The sequence below is a fragment of the Miniopterus schreibersii genome (genome assembly GCF_964146895.1).
Source record: "Miniopterus schreibersii genome assembly, chromosome: 4".
NCBI classification, from domain to species: Eukaryota; Metazoa; Chordata; class Mammalia; order Chiroptera; family Miniopteridae; genus Miniopterus; species Miniopterus schreibersii.
The window spans coordinates 73,124,954-73,142,485 of record NC_138105.1 but is presented as its reverse complement, the minus strand read 5'-3'; the positions used below and the strand labels follow the sequence as shown (position 1 = coordinate 73,142,485).

The following is a 17,532-nucleotide window of genomic DNA, read 5'->3' as shown; positions in this document are numbered from 1 at the left end:
TGCTCGTGGCCTGGTGCCTCCTCAGTCCTTCCTGGCCTAGAGTGCGTCCAAAATATTCCTGGCACTGAGTTGGCATCTTCCCCAGGACAGAATTGGCTGGCATTGAATTTGCATCTTCCCAAGGCAGGCCAGGGCATTCACTGTGGTGCTTTTATTTCCAGCCCTGTTTGCCCAGAAGACGTAAGTTGCCAGGGCTCCCATTTAGGGCTGAATCATCTGGGCATCAGTTTTCTCATCAGTCAAACATCAGCACTGGCCCAAGTGCTGTCAGAGGCTGCTCTCATCTCATGGGAGCCTCCAGTGAATAAATGGTGGGGCCCAGGTGGCAGCCTAAGAAACCAATGAAGATGCCTGGAGGCGTCTGACTCCAAGCCATGCTGGGGGCTCTGGTGCTGGTAAGAAGGGCTGCAGATGGCACCTCCACACTCTTCCTAGGACAGACACACATGCACACATCCCACAGGTGCATGGCCCCCAGGTGAGGCTGGCAGGTGCAGACAGCCTCCAGGTAAAGTGGGCAGGTGTAGTCAGTGTCCAGGTGATGTGGGCAGGTGTAGACAACCCCCAGGTAAGGTGGTTGGGTTCATGACTCTGTAGGTGAGATGGGCAGGTACAGACCACACAGTACAGGGACTCATTTGGAGGCATAGCCACCCAGCTGAGGGGGCCTCCTGCAAGGGGCTTCACAATGTCAAAGCCCCTGGACAGGGCCTGAAAGATGAGAATGAGCCATATGGAAGCACAGGGCAGATTAGTGAGTGGCCTCCCCAATATTACATGCGATATACATATGCTAAAAATTTTTGTCATTTATCTGAGATGCAAATTAAACTCTATTTTTATTTGCTAACTCTGGCAAACCTACACCAATTTCATGCTTTTTCTCTGCTGGAAACATTGCTATTTAGCCCAATATTTATTTACAGTCTCTCTGTCTTTCAGGTGTATACCCAAAAGCGGAATAACTAGACCATATAGTGATTCTATGCTCCTCTTTTTGAGGAACTGCCAGACTGTTTCCACAGTGGCTGCACCATTTTACATCTCCATGAGCAGTGCACATGAATCTTGATTTCTCCACATCCTTGCCAACACTTGCTATTGTCTGTTTTTTAAAAATAATACTGTTGTGTAGGTGTGAAGTGGTATTTCATGGTGGTTTTGATTTGCCTTTGTCTGCTGATTAGTGATGTTTCACCTGTTTGTTGGCCATTTTTATGTCTTCTTTGGAGAAATGCCTGTTCAGAGTTTTTGCCCATTGTTGAATTGGTTTATATGCTTTTTGTTATTGTTGCATTGTGGGCACTCTTTATATATTCTGGATAGTAATCCCTTACCAGATATATGATTTGCAAATATTTTGTCCCATCCTGTGGGTTGTCTAAAGTCCTGTTGTTTTAAGCCATCAAATTTATGGTAATTTGTTCCAGCAGGCACAGGAAATTCATCCTGTGCTCTTCCTCCCGTGCTTCTACCAGACCGGGAATGCATGTATGGCGTGTATACACACACAGACATGCACCAAGACATTACAACCATTGTTGGGAGGGTGAATGCATGTTCCTCTCCATGTGCATCAGGCAGAGTGCTGGACAGATTTGGCCTGGATTTTTCTCCATCTGTAAAGGTGTCCTGGAAGGCACTTTTCTGCTCCTAGGAGATTCCCAGCAGCTTTTGCATCTTTCTCCTGAGCAAATTTTCCTGCTGGCTGTTGCTCTTTTCTGGACACCTTGAAATCCTTGAGAAGATATTCAGGTTGGCTCTCTGGACCCTTTGGACTTGGGGAAAACCAAAAGCCCTCTTGCTGTGCTCGTTGCTGAGATCGGGTAAGACCAGAGGAGGAGCCTCCCTCAAAGCTCACACGGGACCCTAGGTCTCTGCTCCTCCAAGGAGTCAGCAGCCCTGGTCCTCATGTGCTGGGGCCTAGGGGACACAGGGGCCAGGAAGACCCCCCAGTCCCCCTTCCTCAGCACCTGGCTATGCCCCCCAGGCAGCAGGAGGTGAAAGCCCTTGAGTCTTGTTGCAATAGCCTCCCTGTTTTCCTTTCCCTGCTCTGTCCACCTCCCGCTCTTGTCCCCCGCTCCTCACTTTTCTTGCTCACGGGCTCACATATGGCACCTCCTTCATCTGTTTGTCCCTCGTCCTGTGGACGCACAGGCTGCCTCTGGTTGTTCACTGCCTCTCACCACCTGACTGCTTGGCTGCGTCACCTTGGTTACACCCTTTTCCTTTAGTGGGGTCAAAGGTCACATGAAGTTTTAGCTTCATTAGTGTCGCTGGTGGTTCCCCAAGTGACATCGTAGCTGTGCCTGCCTGGGCAGGAAGCATCCCATGCCACAGCCGCCCCTGCACACAGGCATGCCCTGCTTTCCCTCTGGCTTTGGGGGCTGGGCTGGGTAGGGCAGACACGAGCTATGAGGGTTTTATTAGAAGATCCTGCTTGGTGACCGAGTGCTTGTAGGCTGGCACCTCCTCCTGGTCTCTCAGCACCGCCACTGCCCACGCTGCTCCCTCGCCTACTCCGGTTCCTGCGCTGCCCCCTCCTCCATCATCTATGGCAGATCCTGTGTGTCCTGAAGGCCCCCTGCCTGCCCAGGGCTTGGTCCGAAGCCTATGGGGAAGGCTGGCGGAGGAGGCTGCCTGGAGAGCCCACCGTGCCCGGGAGCAAAGAGGGTCCAGGAAGGAGCAGGACTGGGCAGGCACAGGAGGAGGGTGCAGGGGCAGAGTCTGAACAAAGGCAGGCAGTGGGGTCAGCACAGGGTGCAGGAGGAACTAGGGTGAGGCTGGGCCATCAAGGCAGCCTCAGGGCAGCCCCAAGTTTGGACTTGGTCCCCATAAACACTAAAGAGGCGTCAGGCCAGTTGTAGGGGGTGATACTGGAGGGAGTGGGGAGAGGACTTGAACATGACATTGAAAGGAGGTGCCCCCACCAGAGGGACCTACAACAGGGGGACCATCTTTGAGCTGGAGACACTGGGAGAGGCAGGAGGGGATCCCTGCCCTCAAGAGAAGAAGGGGTGCTGGCCCACCTCTGCTGTTTGTCAGAGAAAAAAGGAGATTCAGAGAGGAAGGGGCCTTGCCCAGGGGATTTGCAGACCCCTGGGATGGGGAGAGGGCAGAATTGAGGAGAGACAAGGACCTGGAGGTAGCTGTGAGTCTGGAGGGTTGGCCCCCTAGCCAGCCTTAGCTTCTCCAAAGGGCTCCGCTCCTCAAGCTCTGCTCATGGCACAAGTCTCCAGGGTGGGGGCGAGGGGAGTTTGGGGGGACACAGCAGGCCCTGCATGGTGGGGGGTGAAAAGGGCACAGAGCCGCCCCACCCCTATGCGGGGCGGGGACGGGTCCATGTCCACGGAGGGGCCTTGGGTTGGCGGCTTGGGGGGCGGACCCACAGGGTGGAAGCAAGGACAGTGCGGAGACGGGGGCGGGTTTGGGGAGGGTATTGGGCCGCGGCGGAGGGGCAGAGGGGATAGGTCGGGTCGCTGAGGGGAAGGGGATGGGCCGGGACTGGGGGCGCATCCGGGCAGGGGGCGGGTCCCGGGAGCGAGTGGGGAGAGTCTGTGGTGGGGATGAGTTCGGGGCGGGACAGGCAGGGGCGGGGAGGGGCGGGGCGCGCGGGGCGGGTCCGGCCGAGGCGGGTCCGGGGAGGGGGCTGGTCCCCGCTGCCCCAGCCTGGCCGGGCTCGGAGCAGGGCGCATGGCGCAGGGCGCAAGGCGCCGGGGCTGCGAACAAAGGGCCCCCGGCGGCGCAGCGGGGACAGAGGCGCTCGGACCCCAGCCCCAGTCCAACCCGGTCCTGGCCCCCTCCCTGGGTGCAGCGTCTCCGCGGAGCCGGAAAATGTGGGGAGCCCTACTTGGGCCGCTGCTCCGGCTCCTGCTGCTGCTGTCGCCGAGGGACGGCGTGCACGCCGCGCAGCCCCAGGCCCCGTGAGTAGCCCCGGGCGACAGAGAAGGCTGGCCGCCTTCTCTGGGTGGGAGTCTCGGAGATTGGCTCAGAGAGGTGCAGCGACCAGTCCAAGGGCACACAGCCTCTGCGCTGGGTGGCACCTAGATTCTAGTCCCCCAATACTTACGGGTCGGACTGGGAAACAGGGAACTCTGAGGCTTCACAAGTGGCCCCCTGGAGGTACAGGGACTCACCAGAGCTCAGGCTGCAAGCCCACCCACCTCACCTCTCTCCCTTGGGTGACCGTGGCTGTCATCTGGGGTGGTGATTTCAAGTTGTCCGTGGCATGAAGGTAAGAGGTTCGCCTTTTGGCTGAGAAATGGGAGAGAGTTCGTTTTCCTAGGAAGGGTGTGGTGGTGGGGGAGGAAGTGTTTGTTTGGTTTCCACATTTTTCTTGGAGTTCTCTTACAGAGCTTCTGGTGGACTGACACAGTGAGGAGGTGAATTAACTAGCTGCTAAGGAGAATTTCCCATGAGCTGGCTTCATAGGGAAATTTTCCAGACCTGCTCAGTTCGGGTTAGCCCTGCAAGACTGTGGGTTCAGGGGGGCTGCCTCCAGCTGCCCAAGCTCAACCTTTTCATTCAGCTCAGCCTTTATAAGGTGGTTTGTTCAAGCAGCCCTTGTCTAGTTCCCAGAAAACAGGGCACCAGTGGGTCTGGGTGGGTGGCAGCGCCTCCAGCCACACTGCTCCTTTGGGATCACAATTTGAAAAGACACCACACTGCACTTCGAGCAATGGGATTTTCCTCCCCTGGACCTTGTGAAGTTGGAATCCAGCAAACTTTTGTGCTGATGTGACACCTTTTAGAATATCAGTTCTCAGCCAGGGGGTGATTTTTGTCCCCTTGGGGTCATTCAGCATTATCCAGAGGCATTTTGGTGTTGTCACATCCAGGGGGAGGAAATGCTGCTGGAATCTACTGGGCAGGAGATAGAGATGCTGCTAAACATTCTGCCACTTATGATGAGCCCCCAACACACAGCATGACACAGCTCTAAATGAGAGACCCTGCCTTATATGGACCAAGTTCAGAGTCCCTTTGTTGAAGAGTTTCAAACAGGGTTTGACGAAATGAGCCCTGGGATCTTACCACTGTTGGGTGAAATGGAACCCATGCTGGGAGACACAGTGATGGACTTGGGGTTCAAGATTAGCTGGCCTCTGAGCCTCGGTCCACCGGCCTGGAGGATCTCACTTTAGGAAAAGCTCTGGATTGTGCCCCCATGTGTTTTTTGCATGAGAAATCCCTGGACCCAGAAAACAGCATGGATTTGCAAGAGTTGTAAGATCAACACTGCACTTTACCAAACACCACTTTTTTTCCAGGTCCAAAAGATGAGAAGCCAGTGTCAGCCCAAATATCAGGGTTGACAGTGATTGGCTGGTGAGCATACTACCAGCTGAAGCTCCTGACCTACAGGGAAAATTCATGTGGTTCTCTGGACCTTTGGGTGAAGAGGCTAAGACCTGGATAAGGGCTCTAAAGGAGACCAAAGAAAACAAACATGTGGCTTGTATATTCCCCAGATGCTCTTCCACACTCAGCACATACTAGGTGGGAGGCCCCATGGATCAGCTGGGAGCTGGACGAAAAGACTCTGTTCTAATTGCGGCCACATTCCAGTGCAGCAGCGAGACAGGACACAGGAGCTCAGGGTCACTGTACGCCCGGGTTGATGCTGGAGTTAGATAGTAACAGCATGTCCCTAGGGTGACTGTGTGCTCTGGACAGTATAGTACTCAGGATCATTGCATGCTCTGTGCACCGCTGAGGCCAGCACTGCACAGGGGATCTCAGGGTCTTTGCACTCTCTTGTTGGTGCAGGAACTGGACACTACACATCACATATGAAGCAAGGGTCTTCCCATGCTTAAAATGGTCCATGTCCATTCCCAGCATCACTGCATACTGGGTGCTGGAGTCGGACAGAATACAGAATAAGATCCAGGGTCAGTACACATTCGTGTCAGTACTGGATCTGGACATCCACGAAACCCAGGGCCACTGCACGCTCCAGAAGATATAGTTACATACCCAGCAACAGTGCATGCTCTGTGCATGGCTGGGGCCAAACAATGCACTCAGGAACCCAGTTGGCAGGCACTTGTTGGTGCTGGAGTCAGACAGAACATTACTCCTTCCAGTCATTGCTGGGTCTGGCCAATGTACCTTTGAAATTAGGGTCTTTGCCCACTCTCATTAGTGCCAGAGTCATATAGGAGAGGGTAGGTCCTCGAGATCCTTGCAGGCTCTGGTTGGTCCTGCAGTTGGACAGTACACATAGGAACCCAGGGTGCATGAACTCTGGTCATTGAGCCAGATAGAGCACAGCAGGCTCCCAGTGTCAGTGCTGCAGGAACCCATTGTGTCTTTTGAAATGCCAGACTTTTCATGAAGTTTTAATGAGTCATTTATCAGTGATTTCTCTGATGGACTGGGAATGTGCTGTTAGTATCTTATTCATGAAATCTTTGCCCAACACAAGTTCACAAAGCCTTTCTCCTGTGTTTTCTTCTAGTGCTTTTATAGTTTTACATTTAGATCTCTGACCCATATTGAATTCATCTTAGTGTTCAATGTGCGGTAAGGGTTTAAATTCATCTTTTTGCATGTGGATGTCAGGTTGTCTCAGAGAGGATTTAGAGAAATGAAAATCTCTCCTAATCTCAATGCCCGGCTCAGAGTTTTCTCTTTCGCCTCTTTCCTTCTGGTGCCCATAGTTCTACACAGTTGGAATTGGACTGCCTTTGCTGCTGGTGCTCTTGGCACTTGTTGCATTGTGAGCAGGTCCTGTGGTTATGGATGAGCCTTTGTAATTTTCAGTGGAAAGCTGCAGACTATGAGGAGGCAGGAACTCAGGTGGGCAGGGCTGGGACTCAGGCCAGGTACCCCAAGGGCACCCAGGGCCTTCTCCTGCCTGGCTGTGTGATCTGGTGCACATTCCTTCTCCTTCTGCAAGGCCAGTTCTCCTGTCTGGAAATGTGGATAAGGATACCTTTTTTCCAGAAGTGTCTTCACAGTCAAGCTGAGGATTTTTAGAGGGATGTTTTGATTCCATGGTTCGCGGAGCTTTTCCTGTGTCAGGTCATTTAGTTTGTTTTCAGAGTTTTATTCTTAAAATTAATGCTGTGGGAAGCTCCTTGCTTCTTTCCACTGGGTTCCATTCTGGCTGCCTGGGTTCAAATCCTGGTCTCTCACTGACTCAGGCACATGACCTGGCTTCTCCAGGACTTAATTTCTGACTCTGTAAATGGGAGATGTTCGCACTTCTCACAGAGTGGCTGGGCGGATGAAGTAGAGTCCTGCCCATTAGCCTACAGGGAAGAGTATTTTAGACTGCATGTGACAAGTGAAAATGTCCAATGGCAGAGAAAAGGCCAGAGGCCAGAATGCGGATATCGAAGGGGGTGTGTGTGGTGCTGGGTAGATTCAGAGAGGCCAGATTCTTACCTCATGAGGGCTTTAGAGGTGAATAAGCCAGTCCGTGGTCTTCAGGAGCTCATAGTTTGATGGGGAACATAGGCACATAAAGTGACCATGCTCTCGGGGTGTGGTCAGGCTTAGGTGGGAGTCAGCTTGGGGTGCACCCTGACCCTGCCTGTGTAGCAGGGAAGCCACGGGTGGGTCAGGCAACCCTTGGCCTTCACCATGGTTCTCCTCTCCTGCAGGGGCTATTTGATCGCTGCACCCTCTGTCTTCCGCTCGGGAGTGGAGGAAGTCATCAGCGTGACCATCTTTAACTCCCCAAGGGAAGTCATGGTCCAGGCTCAGTTGGTGGCCCAGGGCGAGGCAGTGGCATGGAGCCAGGGAGCCATCCTGGGTAGGTCCCTGCGGAGTCTGACAGGGGCTTCCTCTACCTTTGCACAGTGGAGCAGTTTGCTGGCCTTCAGGGCTTTGGCAGGGTGGGCACTGCTTTGCTTCCTCCCATATTACCTCCCCAGAACTCCAGCAGGAGAGGGAGGGCAGACTGAATTCTCCCCATGTCACAGATAAAGAGAGTAAGACCCAGGAGGGACAGCCACCTGCCCAGAATGGGAAATCAGAATACTTTGCTCCTCAGCAGCCCAGGTTCTATGGGTACAGATATGGATGGAGTAAAGCACCCTTTTGTGTCAGCTTTGGCTAGAGGTGGGATGGGGGCCACATCAGACCTTTCACTGAGCTTTGACCCCTCTCCCCACCCCTCATGTGGTGTTGGATCTAGACCTGGGCTTACAGCTGAGTGGAGCTTAAGCCCTCAGCCAGCCTCTCCCACAGTTTCCTTGGTAAACTGCAGATAACAACAGCACTGGCCTCCTGGGCAAAGGTGGTGAGACCAGGGCCCTGCCTTGGGGGCACCCAGTCTGGCAAAGTGGGTCACTCATTCCTCATGTGGAGCATGAACATGATGCAGCCACAGGAGACACAGAGATGATGCTGGGCTCTAGTGGGACAGCACCTGTCCTCTGGGGGGACATGGGGAGGCTGGCCTGGCGTGGAAACTAGGAGAAGGGACTGGGTGGGCAGGAAGAGTGCAGGCAGTCCCTATTCCACTCCAGTGGCCAGCCCTGAAACCCAACTCAGGTTGGTTTCAACAACAGAGTTTTAGGGGCTCTAATAACTAGAAAAGTCCATGGACATTTCTAGCCATCTCCTGGCCCCATTTCTGGATGGGCCTGTGTCTCCTCAAAGCTCAGAGGAAGTGGTTGTGGGGTTCCCAGGATTCCTTCTGAGTGGCCCATCTTAGGTCATATGCTCAACTCTGACCCAGTCCCTGTGACCAGGGAGAAGGCCTATGCTGATTGGTTCATTTTGGGTCATATGCTTAATCTTGACCCAATCCTTGTGACCAAGGTCAAGGCCTATGCTGGTTGGCCTATCTCGGGTCATCATGTGCTCAACCCTGAGCCAATCACAGTGATCAGGGCCAAGGCCTATGTAGATTTGCAGGGACCCCCACCGAATGACATGGACTGGGAACTGGGCAGATGGTTCCCACAAGGAAATCAGGGTTTGGCTAGCGAGGAATTGATTCTGGGAGACAGAAGCAGTAGATGCCTAAATAGGGCTTGAAGGCCAGAAAGCCCCGAGAGGTGTCGGAATAACAAATGACTCCATTTGGGTCGAAGAGAGAGGTGATGGGAGATTAGTCAGATCCACTTGAGCAAGGTCCACTGGGGACCTCAGTCTCCTCTTCTTTCCCCTGTTCCTCTTCACTGGAGTTTTCTCTTTGCTCCTCTCACAGCTTACCTTGGGCAGAGGCCAGGGGTGAAGTGAATCAAGTTTGCAGGCCGGCCAACTTTCCCCTGAATAGCTCAGCTTTGTCTGTCCCCTCCGGCCTTTAGCTCTCACCAGTTTGGAGGAAACCTCTCACTTCTGCCAATCCCAGCCCAGCCCAGCGTGACCCAGAGATTGTCCATAGAAAATCTCTCTGGGTTGAGAAACTCCTGTTTGTAAGGCCGCAGCCCAGGGAGGTTGGGCAGGAAAACACAGCTTCTGATTTAACCCTTTTTTGTTTATTTTCATTTTTTAGATAAAGGGACAATCAAACTCAAGGTAAGCTATGAATTTTTAAAATCATAAACTCTACCTTGGAAATAAAGAACTGAATTGGAATGGAACAAGAGAAAAGTCATAAACAGGAATGTAAAATTGATTGATGAGGAAAGAATTTATCAAAGGAGAAAAGTCACCCATAATCCCTTTCCCCATACTTTTCACTTTTTCATGTTTCCTGCAAAACCTTGTCTATGTGAGGATGTTTTCTTTCATATTTGCAATGAAAGGGTATCCACCATGGTGTTCCCTGTTGTTTTCTCTAAACACACCATATAAACATACTTCTATGATTTCAAGTCTCTATAATTGTATTTTGCATCTTGTTGTAAACAACACCTTATTGCATCCCTTTTGTATACTGTTGATCCTTGAACAATGAGGGAGTTACTGGCGCAATGCCCCCATGCAGTCAAAAATCTGTGTATAACTTTTGATGCCCTTTAAGGGGGAAGGAAGAGAGAGAGAGAGAGAAACATGGATTTGTTGTTCTACCCATTTATGCACTCGTTGGTTGTTTCTTGTATGTGCCCTGACTGGGGATCGAACCTGCAACCTTTGTGCATTGGGACGACACTTTAACCAACTGAACTACTTGGTCAGGGCAGTTTTGCTCTGTTTTAAAAGACACAGCATGGCCTGCCCATGGCACCCCCTTCCCCCATACATTAGAGACCAAATTTTCCGCAGCCTTGTTGGCATTGAATATTGTTATTTAAAAACTTCTTTACATACCAAACTACACTGTAGGTAATTCTCTGACGTGGGTTTTTAAACTGGAGTCCTTGGATTTTCAGGGGTTTGTAAGCACTGAAATTGTAGGCGTTTACTGAGTTAGCTAGTCCTTAACTTTTACCAGATGCTCAAAGGAATCCCTAAATGAATGGGCTAAATTGAAAGTCATTGTTAATTATAATGTGCCCTCTGCCAGTGATCAGAATGAAGTCTGAGGTGGTTCCTCTTCCAGCGGTTGTGTCATTAGTACCTAAGAGCTGTGGCAAGGAGGTCAATTATAGAACTCTTTTTCTCTCTGTGACATTTGGCAATGACTAGAGACATTTATGGATGTCCCAACGGTGATGGTGGGGTTGCTGCTGGCATCTAGTGGGTAGAGACCAGGGATGCTGCTCAACACTCCACAGTGCCCAGACCTCCCCACCCCAGAGAACAAACCAGCCCCAAATGTCAACAGTTGGGAAACCATCAAGAAATACCCTCCAGCCACCCTTGCCAGCCTCCTCTGAGCCGGCCTGCTTCTTGTGAATCAGAAAGCAGGGCGGCCCGGACAGGGGTTAAGCTTATATGCTGCCCCCTACCACCACACACAGGAAGGCACTCTTCACAGGATCGATGGGGATTTGTGTAGGAGACCAATGAACTCTGGGAGAGGGAGCCAGCAGATCTTAACCCACTAGATAGATGCCAATAGCACCTTCATCGCCAGTTATGACAATTAGAAATGTCTCCAGACACTGCAGGGTCCTCCTTCCCCGCCCCTAACCCAAGTTGAGAAATGCTCATCCAGAACTATTCTAAGTGCTACGGATCCAAGACCCTTCTGGGATCTCTAGTCTGTTGAGCAGCATCCCTGGCCTCCACCCTCTAGATGCCCTCCACTGAGCTGTGACACCCCAAAACGTCTCCAGAAACTGCCAAATATCTCCTGGGGGGCACAATTACCTCGGGTGAGCACCCTCACCCTAGACCTCCACACTGCTTTTCCAACACCTTGGTCCCTTCCAGGGTGACATCCTATTTCCAATGTTCCACGCTCTGCCTACAGGTGCCCACAGGCCTCTGGGGCCAGGCCCTCCTGAAGGTGTGGGGCCGACACCAGCAGGCAGAGGAGAGTACCCTCTTCCACAATCAGACCTCAGTGACCGTGGATGCGCGGGGAGCCTCCGTGTTCATCCAGACCGACAAGCCAGTGTACAGGCCCGAGCACCGAGGTGGGTGGCTGGTGCGGGTTGGGGGAAGGGCTGGCCATGGCCTGGAGCTGCTACATGTCTCTTTCCTTTCTCCTAGTGCTCATAAGTGTCTTCACCGTCACCCCAGACCTGAGGCCCATCAGTGAGAAGGTGAGATTTGCTTCTAAACCGTGTGCCTGGAACACACCCACCTGAGATACCCTGGCCAGGGCCACCATCAACAACTGGCCTTTCTCCTCTGGCCTCTTACAATTTTTACCTCCAATTTTGGTTCCTTCCTGGGGCTCCACTTCTCCTGGGAGGCCCAGAAGGTGGTCTGTGCGGCAGAAGGAGGCAAGAATGCTGGTGGGTGCACTGTTCCTCGATAAGGGACACCAGTGGCCCCTGAAGTGGCCAGTACCCTTTCCTGCAGGCTTAGGAAGGATTTAAGTAGCTATTGGTTATCATTTGAACTCTTAGTAGCCCTGCATTTATTAGAAAGAAAATATAACTGCACAGCAAACCCATCATTTCTCCTTCGAAATAAACATATTCACAGAAAGAAGGCAGTGTTTTTTTTTTAAGCTTTTATTTGGAAATAACTTCAAACATACAGAAAAGTTGGAAGAACAGCATAGAGAGATCCTGTATGCCCTTCATTCAGCCCAGGGATTGGCAAACTTTCTTTAAAGGTCTGGGTAGTAAATATGTTCAGGTCTGGGGGTGAGAAGGATTCTGTCACAATTACTCAGATCTGCTGTTGTTGAACAAACTCAGCCACAGACATATGTGAATGAATGGATGTGGCTGGGTGCCAATAAAGCTTTATTTACACAAATAAGCAGAGGGCCAGATATGGCCGGAGGGCTGGAATTGACCAAGTAAGTCCTGATCTGGAGCAGTGGTTCTCAAATTTGAGTGTGCATCAGATTGCCCTGGGGGACTTGTTCAAACAGATTCCTGAGCCCTCCCCAGAGTTATTGATTCAGTAGTTTCTAGGGAGGTGCCTAAGGATCTGTGTTTCTAACAGGTTCCCAGTTGATGCTGCTGCTGGTCTAGGGAACACACTTTGAGAACCACAGGCCTAGATTCACCAATTACAAACATTTTGCTACATTTATGTGCTCTCGCTCTCTCTCTGTATATACACGTATGTACATATGTACTTATAAAATTACTTTAATGATAAATTATTTGAGCCCGGCCGGGCGTGGCTCAGTGGTTGAACATCGACCTAGGATCCAGGCGATCAGGGTTTGATTCCCGGTCGGGGCACATGCCCGGGTTGTGGGCTGCAGCCGATCGGTGACTCTCTCATCATTGATGTTTCTATCTCTCTCTCTCCCTCTCCCTTCCTCTCTCTGAAATCAATAAAGATATATTAAAAAAAAAAAAAAAAAGATAAATTATTTGAGAATAATTTGTAGTTATCACCCCTGAGCACCTATAGTCTTTAAGAATAAAAACATTCTTTTATCTAATCAAAGTACAGTCATCACATTTGTTGTCATTTTTTAATTTGACAACCTAAGGGAAAAGAGGATATTGCTCCTGACTAAATAGTCAGGTATTGCATGTTTTAAAATTTCTTGGGGCGCACTGGTTGAAAAGCACTGCTCTATGCATAGCTGTGTCTAAATCACCCCTTCTTATAAGGACACCAGTCCTATTTGATTAGGACCTATTCTAATGACCTTATTTTAAGTTGATTATCTCTATAAAGAACCATCTCCAAATACAGTTACATTCTGAAGTAGTAGGGATTAGGAATGTCAGCATATGAATTTGGTGGGGTGGGGAGGCACAATTCAACCCATAAGAGCAACTCTGGGTGTCCCATGGGAACCAGGCCATGCACAGAGGGTTGGGGGATTTTGGAATGGGGGTTGCTCACTGCCTCTGTTTGTCTTTGTTGCAGCTGGAAGCCTATGTCCTGGTGAGTGGCCTGCCCTCCTCGGCTTTGACTCTCAGCCTGGTTAGCTTTCTCTCAGCAAGACCTGATCTGTCTTCACTCACTGCCCACCCACTGCTCCCCTCCTGCCCAGTGCCTCGAAAGGATGGCACCTGGTCCACACTGGCCCCTGGGTCCACTGTGGGACAGGCCAAGCGTGTGTCTGTCTGTCTCTTTGTAGACTGCACACAGATTCCTAACTGGTGATCCCTAAATGGTGAGACGGGGCCGGGCTTGTCCCCAAACAAGTCCCTACTGCATTCCAAGCTCTTGTTTGCTCCCATGTAAATGGCTAATGCGGGGCTTGCCCTCCATGCTTATCCTGCCCTGGAGGGCTCAGAAGGCCCACGCAGTGCCCAAGCACATGCTAGCTGCTCTGCCTTCACTGTGTGCCCCCGCAGGACCCCCAGGGCTCAAGGATCATGGAGTGGAGACGCTTGGAGCCCGCCTGCTGCGGTGAGCCTCCTCCCACCCTCTCCTCTCTTCCTCTGTGGCTTGGGGGCTGCACCTTAGGGTGGCAGGTGCTATAAACCTTCAGGAAAACAGGATGTGCTTTGTCCGGGGACGCTCCGCCTCTGTTTCTCTGTGCCTGGGAGCCAGCTGGGGCACCTGCCCGTTACTGGGGACCTTTCTAGAACATTGGGACCTCATTTGTCGGCACCCCCTAATCTTCCTCCCACGGTAGGTCTTCCACCCCATCGTACCCCACCCAGCACGAGATGGCAGAGGCTCTGCTTTGGCTGAGAAGCTGGCATTTTCTTCTTTCTCTATGACAATAAGGGCTATGTAACTGATCTCTCCCTTTTAGCTTTAACCCTAAGGGGAGTGGAGCCCTGAGAGAGGGGAAGTGGTAGGTGGGATTTGGGGGGACTGAGGAAAGCTGTGCAACCTCAGCCTGGAAAATACACACATGTGACAGACCATGTGCCTCTTCGAGCCAGACGTGGGGTGTGGGGCCTCTAGTAGGAGCATGGGCCATGGTGGTTTTTGCAGTGTCAGGCCTCCTAGTCCCTTGGGCTGGCCTTGACCCCTCCCCATGTCCACCCTTCTCGGGATTCTGAGGGCTGCTGAGAAGGGACAGGGCTGGACAGGGCGTGTGCAATCTCCCTAACCAAAGGAACGACTCAGGTGGGGAGCAGATTGAATGAGCTGAGTGTCCGTCCGCCTCCCTGGCTGATCTAGCTCCTGGCCTGCCTCACCTTGGCGGCAGGGCTCTCCCAGGACTCCCAGACGCAGTCTCTCGTGCTTCCCCCAGCCTGCAGGGGTGATTATTCTGCTGGGACCCACCCAGCCTTGGTGTGGTCTCCGGCCTCCCTGAGGGGAAGCTTAGGGTAGGGCGAGGCACAGGGTCCCCAGAGTGCCTCTACCTTGACTTCACTGCTCCTGGACACAGGGCCCAGCCAGCTCTCTGCACACATACTTGCCCTCTCTTGACACAGGCGTCACCAACATGACCTTCCCATTGTCCGACCAGCCGGTGCTGGGAGAATGGTTCATCTTTGTTGAAATGCAAGGCCACATGTACAACAAGTCCTTTGAAGTTCAAAAGTATGGTAAGTTGGAGAATCTAGGATTCTAGGATTTCAGATCTGGGAGAAACCACCGATCCAGGGGAGGATGTCGGGAGCCCCATACACTGAGGGCTCATGACGGCCAGGCTCGGTGTGGAGGGCTGGCCTTTGTCATGTCTTTTCTAAGAAAATGGTGGTAAAATATAAGTAACATAAAATTATCACCTTAACCATTTCTGAGTGGACAGTTCAGTGGCATTAAGTACATTCACATTGTGCAAACCTTCATCTCCAGAACTTTTTCATCTTCCCAAACTGAAACTGCCTCCATTAAACACTAACTCCCTGTTTCTCCCTCCCCCAGCCCCTGGCACCCACCATCTACTTTCTGTCTCTATGGATCTGACTCCTCTAGGGACCTTGTATAAGTGGGATCACACAGTAGTTGTCCTGTTGTGACTGGCTAGTTCGCTCAGCATAATGTCCTCAAGTTCATCCGTGTTGTAGCATGTGTGAGAATTTCCTTTCCTTTTAAGTCCATCATTTTCTTTTTTTCTTTCATCCTTGTTCTGACTCTGTGGGGGTATCTCCACTTTCCAGATGGGGAAACCGAGGCTGAGAGAACCATTAACGAAAGTGCTTAAGTAACAAGAGGTAGGGAGCGAACCTGCCAGAGCCAGTTACTTTGCTTCTGTGCTAAAATCTCCCTACGTGGTCAAGGGCTTCTCCTTTTAAGAAGAAGATCCTGGAAGGAAAAGCTATAGAGGTCAGGGCGTGGGTTGCAAGCAACAGAAGCCCAGTGAATAGTAAACAAAAGAAAAGGAATTTGTGTGTGTGTGTGTGTGTGTGTGTGTGTGTGAATTCTCACCAGGGGATATTTTTTCCATTAATTTTTAGAGCAAGTGGAAGGGAGGGGGAGAGAGAGAGAGAGAGGGAGGGAGAGAAACATTGATGTGAGAGAGAGACATCGATTTGTTGCCTCCCTCATGTGCCCCCACTTGCCCCAGCACGTGGGGATCGAACCTGCAACCCAGGTACATGCCCTTGACTGGGAATCAAACCCTCCACCCTTCAGTGCCTGGGCTGACACTAACCACTTAGCCACACAGGCCAGGGCAAAATAAAAGGAATTTATTGGCTTGTGTAACAAGCTTTTGGGACCAGGTTTCCTCAATGCTGCTCCCTGGGAATTGGTCCCTCCTCCCCAAGTTGTGAGCTGCACAGGGTGACCAGAAGGCTGGATGCTCTCAGGGTTGTTGTGAGCAAAGAGAGGCCCCTTTTAGGCATAAGCACCCTCAGGATGCCCCTAGTTGGTCCAGGAGCCACTGGCTCACCCCTGGGATGGGATGGGATTTGTTGTACTCAAAGCATGTGGATCCCTGACAGAAATGGAGTGCTGGTCGCCCAAAAATAAGAAATAGAAGTGACTGGCAAATCCCCAGAGAGCTGCCAGTGCTCAACAAAGGGTGGCATGGATTCTAGTAGTGTAAGTGTGCAGTGGCAGGGCTGTCATTCCTCTGATACCTCCAGTGCTCCTCTGAGGCCAACCCAGTGGTGGAAGCCACCCGCTTCCCTCCTCTGCTCTCTCCCTTCAGTGCTGCCGAAGTTTGAGCTCCTGATTGACCCACCCCGCTATATCCGGGACGTGGACGCCTGCGAGACTGGCACTGTGCGGGCCAGGTGAGAAGGGGGACCCCTCCTACCCCTGCCCCCACAGCCCACAGGCATACCCCTCCCGCCAGGGGTGTGCCCCTCCTCCTGTGGGATGCCCCTCCCTCGTGGGCATGCTCCTCACCTGCTGCCCGAGGGGTGTCTCCTACCCTGCTGCTGTGCTCCTCCCCCATAGGCATGTTCCTCCCCTTTGGGACATGCTCCTCCCCCGAGGGAGCAACCTTCCCCAAAGTGGACCCCTCCCCCTAGGGTATCACCCTCCCCCAGGGGCGTCTCCTACCCTGCTGCTGTCCCCCTTCCCCATAGGCAGCACCCACAGCTGGGGGGCTGACCTGACGGATTTCTAGAGGAGGTTGCCCCCTTAATGGCTGGGCCTTTGACCAAGCCCGAAGTGCGGGGCTGAACAGAGGTCATCAAGAGACACTGTCCCTTTCTGGGGCTCCAGGGAGAGCCCCTCAAGGCCCTTATTCGCACTTCACCTCTGCTCCCTGCTGGAGGTTGTGGCCTGGCTGAGGCAGCTTTCTGGCCTGTGTCTCCTCCAGCCGTGTGTGTGTGTTAAAATACAAGGATGTGCTGGATATGCACATGTTTTCTAGTTTAGAAAATAAGGTTGAAGTGCCTGGCGTTATTTTTTTATTACTACAATCTCCCATTTTGCTCTGTGCCCTGGTGTCCCCTCTGCATCAGGCATGACATACATAAATTTAAATCTCACCAACATCCCTGAGATGAAAGTTTTATTCCCATTCTCTGGGTGGGGAAATGGAAGCTCAGAGAAGTCAAGTCCCTAGTTCAAAGCTGAACTTAGGACCAGGCCTCCCTCATGCTCCAGTGGTGTCACCAACCCCAGTGGTTGTCTCTTACATCCTGGTCCAGAGTTCCTCTCTGACTCTGTCTGTTTTTCTGTCAAGCGTGAGGCTTGGTACAGAGGATTGCACTGCCCTGACGTTACCTGTCCTGACTCAGGGCTGCAGGAGGGGCTGTAAGGTTGGAATGTAGGATGGAGAAGCAC

At 52.0% G+C, this 17,532-nt stretch overlaps 1 protein-coding gene across 3 annotated transcripts in view; it reads left to right on the top strand.

Moving 5' to 3' along the window:
- Positions 1 to 3,680: 3,680 nt before the first annotated feature.
- Positions 3,681 to 17,532, top strand: part of CPAMD8 (C3 and PZP like alpha-2-macroglobulin domain containing 8) — a 57,886-nt gene continuing 44,034 nt past the window's right edge. For 2 of the 3 annotated variants that reach the window (XM_081136985.1, XM_081136986.1), the window contains exons 1-3: positions 13,745 to 13,794; positions 14,778 to 14,891; positions 16,445 to 16,529. In XM_081136985.1, the coding sequence (XP_080993111.1) occupies positions 13,761 to 13,794; positions 14,778 to 14,891; positions 16,445 to 16,529 (233 nt within the window). In that variant the 5' untranslated portion in view covers positions 13,745 to 13,760. Of the gene's footprint in view, positions 3,924 to 7,613; positions 7,766 to 9,457; positions 9,481 to 11,263; positions 11,430 to 11,505; positions 11,559 to 13,305; positions 13,324 to 13,739; positions 13,795 to 14,777; positions 14,892 to 16,444; positions 16,530 to 17,532 lie in introns of those variants that run through there. The other variant, XM_081136987.1, reaches the window with a different exon arrangement.